A 13,115-nucleotide genomic window follows, 5' to 3' on the forward strand; every position below is an offset into this window, starting at 1 on the left:
TATTAATTACTACTTCTTATTTCTCCATCGCCATGTTGGAAAAATTAAGCCTTACTTGATTAGAATTTGCTCTTTTTTAATGAAATGATGTTTTAACTCTTTCACTGTGGGACTTTGGCATGTTGATGTAGCTTTCACTGGGTAGTTTTTTGGGGAAAATATTCAGAATTGTAAAAAAAAAAAGGTATTCTAAAGTACTGATATGAATTCTTCCCCTATTCATTGAAAAAGGGCCATTACCATTGGTGTTACATTTTCATTGTTATTGATGTGGCCTAAGGGGTATAAAACAGGCGGTTGGGGTTGGTAGGGCTCATAACCATTCCTTTTGGTCCATCATTCCTAAACAAAAGATAATGTTAAAAGCAGGAAAGATAGCAAAATGAGGGCTGTACTAAAAAAAAAGAGTATATGTACCCTCACCATGTTTCAAAAATCTCTGGCATGCCACTGAGCAGTTAAATGATCCTTGTTGCCATTGTTGTGTACATACTCATGGCAGTACACGCTTTATCATCATTTGTTCAGAACCAAAGTGAGTTACTTCCTTTGAAAATAGTTCAAATGGCAAACTAGATGGCAGCATGTTCTGGTAATGCTTTTTCTTGTTCGACACCAGTACGAGGAGAATATTTAAAATCGACTGTACTTGCTTTCTGTAAGTTACACTTATTGAAGCAAATCGACTGAAGTTGCCTGCCATAGCGAAAGAATTAAGGGAACATTAAAGATCATCAACAATGCTAAATTCTACCCTCATGACAAAACCTTACACTGTATAAGCTAAAGCATTGATGTTGTACTGCTAATTCCAGTGTGAATGCATTCGTAGTATATGCTTGCTTCAGGCTTCCTGGAAGCATGTAAAAGCTACTTGCCTACTTCATTGTGAAAGCCCCATTTCTGTAACTTAGGTACATAGAAAATTGCAAAATTTATTATTCTTCTCTTCTCATGGCGTCATAGCCCTGAATCGGGACTTAGCCTCTGTGATCATCTGCCTCCACTTCTCTCGATTTGCTGCTGCCAATCTCCTTGTTCCTAATATTATTGCAGCATCTCTCTTTATCGGCTCCTGCCAGCGGTCCCTGGGTCTACCTACAGACTTTCTTCCTTCAATTCTTGCTTGCATTACTCTTTTGGGTAGGCATTGATCTTCCATCCAGATTATGTGTCCTGCCCATTCTAGTTTTTTTATTCTGATGGTGGTCGCCAGATCTATTTCATTATATATTCTATATATTTCTTGATTATATCTTATTCTCCACCTTCCATTTTCATTCACAGGACCTAAAATACTTCTTAATTCTTTCCTTTCCAAGGAGTTGATGGTGCTTGCGGCTTGTTTATTTTGGGTCCAGGTTTCACTGCCATACCATATCACTGGTCTTATCATTACTTTATAGTGTGTTATTTTCCTTTTATCATGTATCTATTTTGATTTTAAAATTGATATCAAGGAGTAATATACTTTATTGGCTTGATGGATTTTCTTCCTTATATCTTCCATTTCCTCATTATTTTCTGTAATCCAGGCCCCTAAATATTTAAATTGTGTGATCACTTCTATTTTTTGAGAATTACTTGTTAGTTCTTTTGGCTTTCTTCTCTTCCTTTTTGTTGTTATCATTGCTTTGGTTTTATTTGGGTTTATATGCAGGTCAACTTCCCTTGCATTCTTCTCTAATTCTTGTAATATTTCTATTGCTTCTTGTTATGTTCAACTCATGATGTTCAGGTCGTCTGCATATCCTACTATTTGTACCATTCTGTGCTCCAATGTTGTATTTGAATTTACTGGTATTTTCCTTATTACGTACTCCAATACCATGTTGAAGAGAATAGGTGCCAGTCCATCTCCTTGTTTTAGCCCTACTTTAACTGCAAAATCGTCTGTTGTTCCATGCAATAATTTTACTTGGGCCTTTGTGTGTACCATCGTTATTCTTGTAAGTCTTATGAGCCTTTGTGGTATTTTAAAGTGTGACATGATTTCATAGATCTTGTTCCTGTATATGCTATCATATGCTTTCTGAAAGTCAATAAATATTTGTGTTAATTCTAGGTTATTCTCCCAGAAGGTTTTCATTATTTGTCTAACTGTATATATATATATATATATATATATATATATATATATATATATATATATATATATATATATATAAATCAAATACGGTAAAAGGAAACACTCACCGGACAGTAGGAAAATTCAAAATTTTCGCTAATTTATAGCATCATCGGTGTGAGAAGAAACAGAAGACGGAACCGGAAGTTGGGGTCCTGCAGAGTTGCCAGGTCCCCATTGAAGAAGAAGCGGTGCGTAGAACGAAAAAAACACTGTTTCGTCACCAGGCTCGTCGTAAACTGTGAGTGTGTAGGATGAGTTGGGAGGGAGGGCGGGAGGGTGGGTGAGGGTTGGGCATTACTGGGTGGCCTTGTTCAGGCCAGGTGGAGTGGTTGCACTCATGGCCGATATATAGGCCCTCTCCCATCTTTTGCGAACAGAGGTGTTGGCTGGTTGGGGTAGGAGGTGGATGATCGCTACCCGGAAGCAGTCGTTGAAACTGATGTTGTGGTGGTTGGTGTGGACGGCTACAGTGAAGTCCAGGTTGAGATATATATATATATATATATATATATATATCTGGTCTACTGTACTTCTTCCTTTCCTGAAACCTCCTTGATATTCTCTATAAGTGGGTTTAGTTTGTCTTTTAGCAGACAAGTAAATATCTTGTATACTGTACACAGTAAAGATATTCCTGTATAGTTGTTACATTCCAGTTTACTTCCTTTTTGTGTATGGGTACTATCCAGCTGCTATTCCATTCCTTTGGCATATATTCTGCTTCCCATATCTTCACTATCAGTTTATGTAGACTTGTTGCAAGTTCCTCTCTTCCTTGCTTTATTACTTCATATGTTATTCTATCCACACCTGGGGCTTTCCCATTTTTTAGTCCCTTTCTAACTTCTTTAGTTTCTTCTAGTGTAGGTGTCTCTATATTGATGTCGATATTTTCCTCACTCTTATAGTATATATCTATGTCTCTATCATTTTCTTTGCCTTCATTGTCGTCTTTTCCTTTTTCTTATACGTTCAACATTTCCTCAAAATATTCCTATATATATTTACTATTAGCTAGTAAAAAACTACCCCCTCTCCCCCCCCCCCCCCCCAACAAGCTGCTCTGATGCATTTACAAAATTTAACAGAACAGAATCATCCACACAGAAAAGACCGAGTTCCTCTCAAGTACTAACGACTTTGGTAATGGTTCCAAATGTCTAATGTCCGTTGCAAGTTTTATAGGAGTGTTAAGAAAGAATACTAGAAACAATTATGGAAGGAAATTCGACGCTTAAAGAAACAAATTAGCACAGTTAAAATCTTCATAAAGTATTATTTACTGGAGAAATTATGAGTTGTGAAGTAGCTTACGCAAGCATCCGCACTTTGCAGAGAGCAGTTATACTTGGTTTACAGTCATCCCAGACACCCAGTTTCGACAGATTTTTGTGCGAGGCTTGAAGGGGAGTTCGTGCTTGAGATCAGTACTTGTTCAGACGTTGGAAGCATTTAGGGATGTTACTTTAATGCTAAGAGCCCTAACACTGACCCACCTAACACTGAAAGCATTTACAGATGTCTTATTAATGCATTGACCCTGACTTGCCTAAATTAACAACAAAGGCATTTACAGACGTAATACGCCTTTCTATCCCATGCATGTGAAGCTGATGGCAGCAGAAGGCCATATCCAAGACCACAGTAAACAAATGAGTGCTTGCAAAGAAAGAACCATGTATGAGTATATGGAAGGGAAAACTCGTTCTCCAGAAAACATGTAGTAAATAATCATCAAGACTCTGAAGTATGTGTTGTTCACATTAACAGACAAAAGTAGAAACTGAACCATGTCAAAAATGCCAATAAGAATTGACAATATAGAGAAAGTCTGTAATTCACTTCCTACTTCTTATACTCACTTCTTATGCACTCCTTGTGACGTATCTGGAGTTACGATTTGGGGGTCGCGTGTTAAAATTGTACATTTACGTGTAGAAGTTGTAAAATAACGTATATTGTTCGTCGGTTACGTGCTACAAAACTAGGAATTCCTTATTGAAAGTGATCATTGGCCCACAAACCATTCACAGAAGGTTAGGTTAGGTAAGCATAGTTATAACTAGAGCCGGAAGTTCAGGCATTTATTTTCGTTAAAATAGGCAGGCAAAAAGGCATTTATAATGTGGAAAATAGGCACAAAAAATGAAAAAAAGGCAAAATAAACCAAAAAAGGCACATTTGGAAAGCGCTTACTTTTATCTATAATTTCTGGCAAAATGTTAAAATCTACATTGGAAAGAGCATTTCAATTTTCTCTGTCTTGATTGCACATAACTACAAAGTGTTTTTTTAAGTTCTCAACATTCATTGATAGTAGTCTCTGGGAGAGAATGTTTTTCATAATAGAAAATGATCTTTCTACTTCGACAGAAGTTATTGGAGCATACATAAAACAAGCTAATGTAGTTGGACTCATTTTGGATAACAGCATTCTCACCCTTTAGAATATCACAAATTGTTTTCAATTGTTTCAGGTCCTCATTTGCACTCACTACCCATTTGCACTTTTCCGCAACAGCTGACCCCTTTTCTCCTGGCACTTCCATCATCTGCTGCATAGATTCCTCGAAGATTTTCATGAATGCTATAATTGTAATTGACTCTGGCAATGCACCATAATGTGCAAAAATAAACTTGAATAGCACAGGAGTATTTTCACTTCACGAATTGAAGCCGCTTCATTTTCTGGAAGAGCATCTATCACCTCACTGATTTTTTCAAGGTTGTTAGCATAATATATAGCTGCTGATATCCAGGTTCCCCATCTGGTCAAGACTGGTTGTGGAGGTAAACTAAGTTCAGATGCAACTTCCTTAAATTTTCGGGTTCGAGAGGGAGATTTCAGGAATATCTTCTTTGTGTTCGAAATCAACCTGTCCACTTCAGCAGTCAATCATGCACAAGGAAATGTTAACCGAAAGGCAATATCCTAACTGAGCATGAAATACATTTTTCTCACACTTTTCTCCTTCAGCAATGTTGAAACATGCATGGGTTCAATATTACTTAAATAAGGCGAAAATTTTTCACATAATAAACGGAAGAAAAATAAATGCCAACAACGTTTTTTGGGAGAAAAATAATTTATGTACACATTTTGTTTTTTAAAAAAATGGTCAATTTCATTGAAAAAGGCCAAAAAAGGCATTATAATTAAAAATAGGCAGTGGGGTCTCAAATAGGCCAAATGAAAAGGCTTCTAAAACATTCGAAACAACATAAAAAAACGTATATCAGGAAAAAAATTATCAATATATGCAGTAGATAAAAAGAGGCATTTTGCCGAACTTCCGGGCTCTAGTTATAACATTTCGTTCATAAAACTACGCATATACACCTATATTAAAAAAAATTCAATCTGCTTTTTATCAAATTTCCAGACTTGACCCCCGGTTTCTTACAATAGATTCGTGATTAGGAGGCCAAAATTAGTTAGTATACCGAAAATTAACAAAATTGGAGATTTTCTCTATATTGTCAATTCGCTCCAAAATGCCTGTGGGTAACATTATAGTATAAGGGAGACGGATTTCTTCAAATTTACAGGAGAAAGTACTTACGGAAATCATTTTCTGTAGCGTTGTGGAAGTTCGTGAATGTAGTTTTGATCCATTTTAATGCGAATACATGTTTTTTGCTAAAATCTCTGTCCGACACGCTGCTTCTGCTGCCGCCATTTGCTTTCTGCATGAGAGCACAATGCTCTGTGTGTTAAGATGACGTAACCCCATAGTCAGTGTTTCAAACTCACTGTGTTTTCACTAGAACATGACGTGTCGAGAATTTTTAATTTTTTAACTATGCTTACCTAATCTAACTTTTTTTTTTGTCTCCTTTTTGAAAGCTTGCTGTAGTGTTCTACAACTTATTGTGTAGCTCTGTTTACTTTATCCCATATGAATGGATGCAAAGTATTTGACAATGTTATGTGGAGATCATATGTCTTTCGAGAAAGGCTGTCCAATTCTGAGTACGAGTCCCTGATTAGTCGTCCTATCATTAACATTTGTAGCTTTAATTTAAATTCACTGGTGTAGGTATTACGACTTCAAACTTTCCACTTTTGAGAAGATGCAAGTTAAACAATATAGTGCCAAATTTTTTGAAGTGGAAAGTTCGAACTCGTAATACCTACACCAGTGAATTTAAAGGAAAGCTACAAATGTTAATGATAGGACGACTAATCAGGGACTCGTACTCAGAATTGGACAGCCTTTCTCAAAAGACATATGATCTCCACATAACACTGTCAAATTCTTTGCATCCATTCATATGGGATAAAGTAAACAGAGCTACACAACAAGTTGTAGAACACTACAGCAAGCTGTCAGAAAGGAGACAAAAAAAAAAAAAGTCTGATGAAAGGAGAGTGTGTTCTCCTGAAACGTCACAAAGAAAAACTGCTTTCTTATGATTGTAATAACCGTAAACTACAGGAAAATAATAATCTAACTTAACCTAACCTTACGGAAAATGGTTTTTGGGGCTAATGTGAATGGCTTTTTGGAGCTAACGTGAATGGTTTTTGGGGCTAACGTCAATGGTTTGCGACGTATTAGCATAATTTCGGTAATTATGCGATATAGCCCGAACAACTCTCACTCGTTTATTTTGTTCATTTTAGCATTGATACTTACCTATTCTGCATTGCGGAAGATTCTTTGAGGTGAAGTTATGCCTTTTTCCATAAAATAGTGCCAACTTTTCATATTACGAGTCATTATTTGTCTTCCCTGTTCCACTTGGGTAACAGACAATATGGCGTGCACTTGTCATGGATCATTGCACGTCATGCTTGTGTTTTGTCGATTTGGAGTGGGTATGCAGTGTTTCAACCTTCTTAACCGAAAAATACCTACTTTCGTGTTCATTATGTCATCACAAACCATTGACGGATAGCCCCAAAAAACCATTCACGATAGCCCCACAAACCATTGACGGATAGCCCCAAAAACCATTCACGATAGCCCCCAAAACTATTCACGATAGCCCCAAAAACCATTCACGATAGCCCCAAAAACCATTTCCGGCAAGGTTAGGTAAGCATAGTTAAAAAAAAAAATTCTCGTAAATAAAAGGGACGTTTGGAAACACTAGCAAGACCGTGTGATGCTTGCGCCATCTGCAGGTACATAATGGAAACAACGGCAAAATGTTGTCGCTTTACAGAAAATTAAGTTCCTTACAAAAAAGTGATTATTTCTTGTTCTGCAGCATTCTATGGTGAAGTTTTCAGTTTCCGCAAAAGAATATACATCGAAGAACTTCAACAATGCTACTGATTTCAGTAAGTAGTTTCCCCTGTAAATTTGAAGAAATCTTGTATAAATGGAGTTCATTATAGTTTGTTGAATGGAATTTTGTGATCAATTAAATCTGTTCGGGCTATATCACATATTTACCATAATTTCAAATCCGGGCACGAAAGTAGGTATTTTCCGGTGAACGAGGTTGCAACACTGCATAAATCGACAAAACACTCGCACAACGCGCCCTGATCCAGTACGCTATCGCCCGCCATAATGTGTTACAGAATCGAAATAACAAGTAGCAGTAAGTACTCGTAAATGTAAGAAATAGACATTATCTTAGTTAGAAATGCATTATTCCACATTAGGAAATGTTCCGCATTCCAAAATAGTACGTTAGCAATGTAAAAAAGTGCGAAATATATGATTTATAGTTGTCTCACCCATACTATAATAGTGCCTGTGTACCTGAAATAAACAATTAGAACTTGAGGCATGATTTTCACAAGTTGTACAGAAAAAATAGGAAGGTGTTAAGAATATTGAAAATGAATGTGGAATTAATTTTGAAAAATATCGAACCTTTTACAGCTGCAGAAATGGGTCATGCAGAGTAGATTGAACAAATGATAGCACTCGTAAAAACGTCGCTGTCTAAAGTATTTGTTATTTTGGTAGGCAGGTAGGAGGAATGTATTTAAAGGCAATGTAAACCAGTCATGAAAACATGCTGTGAATTTCAGATGCCATAGCTCCAATCTCCCAGACAATGAAAAATGTAAAAATTCCTTGTACCAACGAGAAAGTTTGTGTTCTTTTCATTCCAGAATCTCAGGGCTATAGAGACCTTGCTTCAAGGATATTTATAAGATCATGAGTGTGTACGTTATGTTGGCCAAACTTACAAACACCTCTCACGCATCTACAAAATGTCTACATACTATTACTAAGAATAACATGTAACTCTCAACTTACATGACATACCTAAATTAATAGTTTCATGTAATGAATTACCACTATTATCATCTGATATCCATAATTACTGACGTCTCTGATCTGTGCGATGTACCCTTTATGGACAGCTGAGCCGAGCTGATGTTTACAAATAGTCTTGTACTTCATACAGCGTAAACAGTTATGGACTTTTATACATCGTCAAATCATGTTCTCGTTTCCACATTTATCTTATTAAACGTAAAATAAAGGGCTTCATCTATTTATGATATTAAAAAATAACAAAATATTTACATTATTTTTGTATGTTGGCAATGGCAACTCGCAACCATCAAATCTTTCTCTTGTGTACATTTTGCCAGACCTTGTACAAGTTTCCATATTTGGACAACATTTTTTAACCATAGTATAGTGAAATGGAGGGAAATTTAGTATGACGAACGGTTGAGGACTGTCATTACAATTTTTGCAAGAATAACAGAAGAAATTACATAGAATTAATTATTATCTTGTGAAGACCAGGAAACTAGAAGCAGCACCATGCCTTGTGAAATGATTACATTGCAACTGGGCCAGTGCGGGAACCAGAGTAAGTTTTTTTTTTATATGAGCAGTTATTTTCATTTTGAAAAACTGAAAAAAAATAACTAAGGAAGATACCATTGGTATGGTATGGTATAGTAAGTTGTTCGTACATTTAAAATAAATAACTTGGATTTTCGTAACCTGTCACAGTGCATACCTTTCTAACATATTCGATAGACTTTTTTCTCCCCAAGCTAAAGTGGTGCGATTTATCGCCAATGGTTTGTCAACACACACCCATAACACCTTCCTAAATGTTTTCACAAAAACCCAATTTATGGTTACTTTGGCTCTAAAATTACCCTTACACCCCATCACAAAGTGTAAGCGTTACCTGATATTGGTAACTTCATCCACAAATATTCTATTCCAATGTAAAAACGACAAGGATTCTGTAAACCAAAAAGAGAATTAATGAAATTATGGAAGGTTCGAAATATTGATTAGAGTACATTGTACAACAAGACAGAAGTACAACACACAGGGATTCCTTAGGTATTTTTTGTGGACAAATAATTGGTTTATACTCCTGCCAATTTTGTACTGGATATTGATTAAGTGTTTTCCATTATGAGATCACCTAGAATGTGAAAGGTCAAGCTAACACTTGAACTGTTAGATAGTTATCACTAACAGTTATACAAAAGTCATATGTGTGTGTTTTCAATGATTCTGTAAACCAAAAATAATAGTAATAGCAGCAATTGTGTTTATAAGCCAGATTTTGACACTGCAGTTGTGTAATTATTGCTTTTCCTCCTTAGAATTATGTGTAATGCTATAAATCAGGAACCATAAGAAAGTAATAATGACAAGAAATATTCTCAGTGAAGAAGAAACTTTCTTTCTTGCCCAGCTTGGAAACTAATTTGGAAATACAGTAGCTAGTTGGGAAAGGAAAAAATAAAATGGGAAAATTCTCTCCCATCTTAATTAAAATAAGTGGTAACATCACACTTATAGAAGAATAAAAAGGATATGAGACTTCGTGAATAGTAAGAGAGTTTATCTTAAGTCTTGAGCTAATCAATTGAGTTTTTTTGTATCATATGATAGAAGTTTATCTTTTATACTTTCATATTTTTCAGTTGGGTTTGAATTTTGGAAGAAATTATGTGCTGAACATGGCATAAATCCAGAGGGCATTCTGGAAGATTTTGCTACAGAAGGAATGGATCGTAAAGATGTCTTCTTTTATCAGGTACATTATATTTTTCTTCTTAATAGTGTGCTTTGCTTGTTGAACTTGAACTTTAAAAAACAATAATCTCATATAATTTGCGTAAACAAGCACTGTATGCAGCCTGGGCCGTTGACCCACTGTATTCTCCCGAGAATTACTTTTTTTTTTTTTTTAAACCGACAGATTTCAATGTTTTATCTAACATAAAAGTGGTTCCAGCCAGTAGTGAAGCATGGACTGACGAAGGAGGCAAGCGATTATATATAGTGTTGATTCAAATGTTGCCCCCCCCAAATTTATATTAAGTTAGCGCCTCTGACACAGAGAGTATAAGCATTAAAATCTCCATCGAAGCATAGAAACACTCGCATGGACGATATACTCACCACAATAAATCCTTGAAGTGTCGCACAAACCCTCCATGAGATAACAGGTAAATTGGATGTTGGTCGCCTTGCTTCCAAGGTTTTCATTACACATTTAGCAGATTTAAATTGCTAAATAATACATAGATCCCTAAGGCTTCCCCGATGTCATAATGGTATCGTCTCCTTGTAGTCAAGGGGTCCCAGTTGAGGCACATTCTACAGTTGTTCGGATCCCAGATTAAACTGTAGGTCCAGTCCTGATTAACCTATCTGTGCAAGAAGTGAACTTAATAACCCAATTCAAACAAACAGTAAAACACCCACACTTCGCCATATCAATTGTTCCCAAATTCATGTTCGTTTCAATTAATTCAGAGCACAAACACAGCAACGAACACTCACTTCCTTATAAATTCTTTCCCCGAATACAAAGCATCCAAACGATGACTTTGAAAAGCTCTGAAACAACAGAAAGTGATTTTTCCTTAATATTATTGCTCACAAGAGAGAAGATATATATCAATTTTGAGATAGAAATTATGCAGAATCATTACAACGGAAAGAGTATGCATATAATATTCAAGCAATAAAGTGCCATAATAACACATGTTCATTTGTTCTTAATGTGTTCAATGTATACAATTTACTTTTGTGCTGTTTACAAATATCAAAAGATACTTCTTTTTTCAGGTACCTGTTTTTTCCACCCAAAAATTCTATTCAAAAGCCATGAATTTATTGAATATATTTGTAAAATTTGTGAAACATTTCACTTGAATTACCGTGTAAATAATTTTGCAGTTGCCAACACTGTAGCTGTCAACGCTGGTGACGTAATTCGAGCTGGACGAAGTTGCAGACATTCCTCTTCCTGGAAACTCAAGCGCTTGCCTTTTAAAACCTTTGCCCCAACCCCTGTTGTCAAATTTTTGACACGTTTTAAAATTCGCGAAGTACAAAATAATTTGTAATTTAAGTGACCTACATGGAATTTTGAGCAGCTTCTTTCAGTTATTTTATGATTAATAATTATCAGTATAGTATCCATGTGGTCTTATTCATGTGCTCATGAGGACACATTGGTTATTGGTCTGCTGGCAATGTCTCCCTATGCTTTCGACTGCTTTCTGAGAAGCACTTGAAGGCTCAGCTTTTCTCTGAGGGTTGAGGCCTGTTTCTCCAAGAAAATTTCACGCGTCGCTATCTGATTCTTGGGGTGCATTGGTTTTACCGTCCAGCAGCCACGAGCAGTCTTCTGCTTGCAAGGAGTTTGCGTAAGATTTTGTGAAATCGATTGCGATGGAAATTAAATGAGGGTAAAAATTAAGTACATTAAATAATATTCTAATAGTGCAAGCAGTTCAATATCTTTGCCACTGGTTCCAGCATTAGGAAAACACAAATGACAGATATTTTATCTCAAAGTATTGCCTGGTAAGTAAAAGAAACTCCTATTCCTGACTACTTTCCTCCCTTTTCTCATAAAAATTCCCAAACAGCAGCAAAAGTAACACTCCTGGTGTAACAACAACGTCATATTACTGCTGGGACCAAACCTGGCGTTCCTAACCTAACAACCATTTTCAATATGATCGAGAATATATCATTTTTCAAAGTACTAACAAAACAACACTTACCACACTAAAGATGCATGCTCACCTTTCAAACAAAAACCAATTACCATGTGACATGAACCAAAGTTCGAAACATCGTCTGCTGTAAATCTCGCTCCCTGACATAACACCAGGATTGCCAACCTTTAATCTTCGATATTTCCAATATGGCTCCAAGTTGCAAAACACATACAACATAACAACATGTCAAATTCCATTCACATCCATTTTCCATTCTTCCGGCAAGTCGTAACTTTCAAAACCACTACCTTTCTGTACAAACACTTCAAAAAAAATGCATAGCACATAATGCCACAGTGAGATGGTGACGATGAAAATGACGTCATAAATAGTACCATCAAAAAACTCATTACTCCACTATAATACATCTCCGTGAGCAAAAAACGACAGAAATTGTCCGTATGGAACATAATCTTCATAAATGATGCAAAAGTGATTACCTCACAGGGGTACAGAGGGTTAACGGTACCCACTATATTTCTTGAATTGGCAATGTTTTAATATGTGCATAATTTTTTGTCAGTCAACATCAGTTACAAAGTAGTCAGTAGTGTTTCAGTAACTTTTTTTGACAGGGGGTGTTTGTGGGAAAATTATAGTGCCACATTCGTTGTAAATTTTACTGCTATATAAATACTTGGAATGTTTTCTCCTCAGGCTGACGACGAGCATTATATTCCTCGAGCGGTATTATTGGATCTAGAACCTAGAGTAATTCACACAATCATGAATTCACCATATGCTAAGGTAAGTGTTTCTAAAGTATTCTAGATACTAAATTGTTGGTGATTTTATTGTTTATGCATGTATTCATCTGATTTTTTTAAATTACAGGTGCAAAGCATCCTCTCTTATATTAATTTACTTAATTTATATATCAATTGCAGAAGTACTGTTTTGTGTAGTCAATTCGGACAATTTAAGTTGTCACAAATTATTGAACTTGTTTCATAGAACAGCTTGATGTACAAGGCAGAGTCAGTAAATGGACCACACACAATTATGGGC

The 13,115-nt window shown here is 36.0% G+C and overlaps 2 protein-coding genes across 3 annotated transcripts in view; one reads left to right on the forward strand and one right to left on the reverse strand.

The window, feature by feature from the left end:
- LOC145998750 (polyamine-transporting ATPase 13A3-like) overlaps window positions 1-8,468 on the reverse strand; it is a 72,004-nt gene extending 63,536 nt beyond the window's left edge. The window contains exon 1 of one of the 2 annotated variants that reach the window (XM_083135300.1): window positions 8,368-8,468. The gene's annotated coding sequence lies outside the window, so the exon portion shown is untranslated. Of the gene's footprint in view, window positions 1-8,358 lie in introns of both variants that reach the window. The other variant, XM_083135301.1, reaches the window with a different exon arrangement.
- A 264-nt stretch (window positions 8,469-8,732) lies between these two features.
- The window catches only part of LOC145998461 (tubulin gamma-1 chain), a 36,417-nt gene continuing 32,034 nt past the window's right edge, over window positions 8,733-13,115 (forward strand). Inside the window, exons 1-3 of the mRNA XM_083134873.1 lie at window positions 8,733-8,926; window positions 10,011-10,123; window positions 12,765-12,854. Coding sequence (XP_082990999.1) covers window positions 8,878-8,926; window positions 10,011-10,123; window positions 12,765-12,854 — 252 coding nt within the window. The 5' untranslated portion in view covers window positions 8,733-8,877. The remainder of the gene's footprint in view (window positions 8,927-10,010; window positions 10,124-12,764; window positions 12,855-13,115) is intronic.

Source organism: Lepisma saccharinum, chromosome 14 (assembly GCF_977018435.1).
Source record: "Lepisma saccharinum chromosome 14, izLepSacc3.1, whole genome shotgun sequence".
NCBI classification, from domain to species: Eukaryota; Metazoa; Arthropoda; class Insecta; order Zygentoma; family Lepismatidae; genus Lepisma; species Lepisma saccharinum.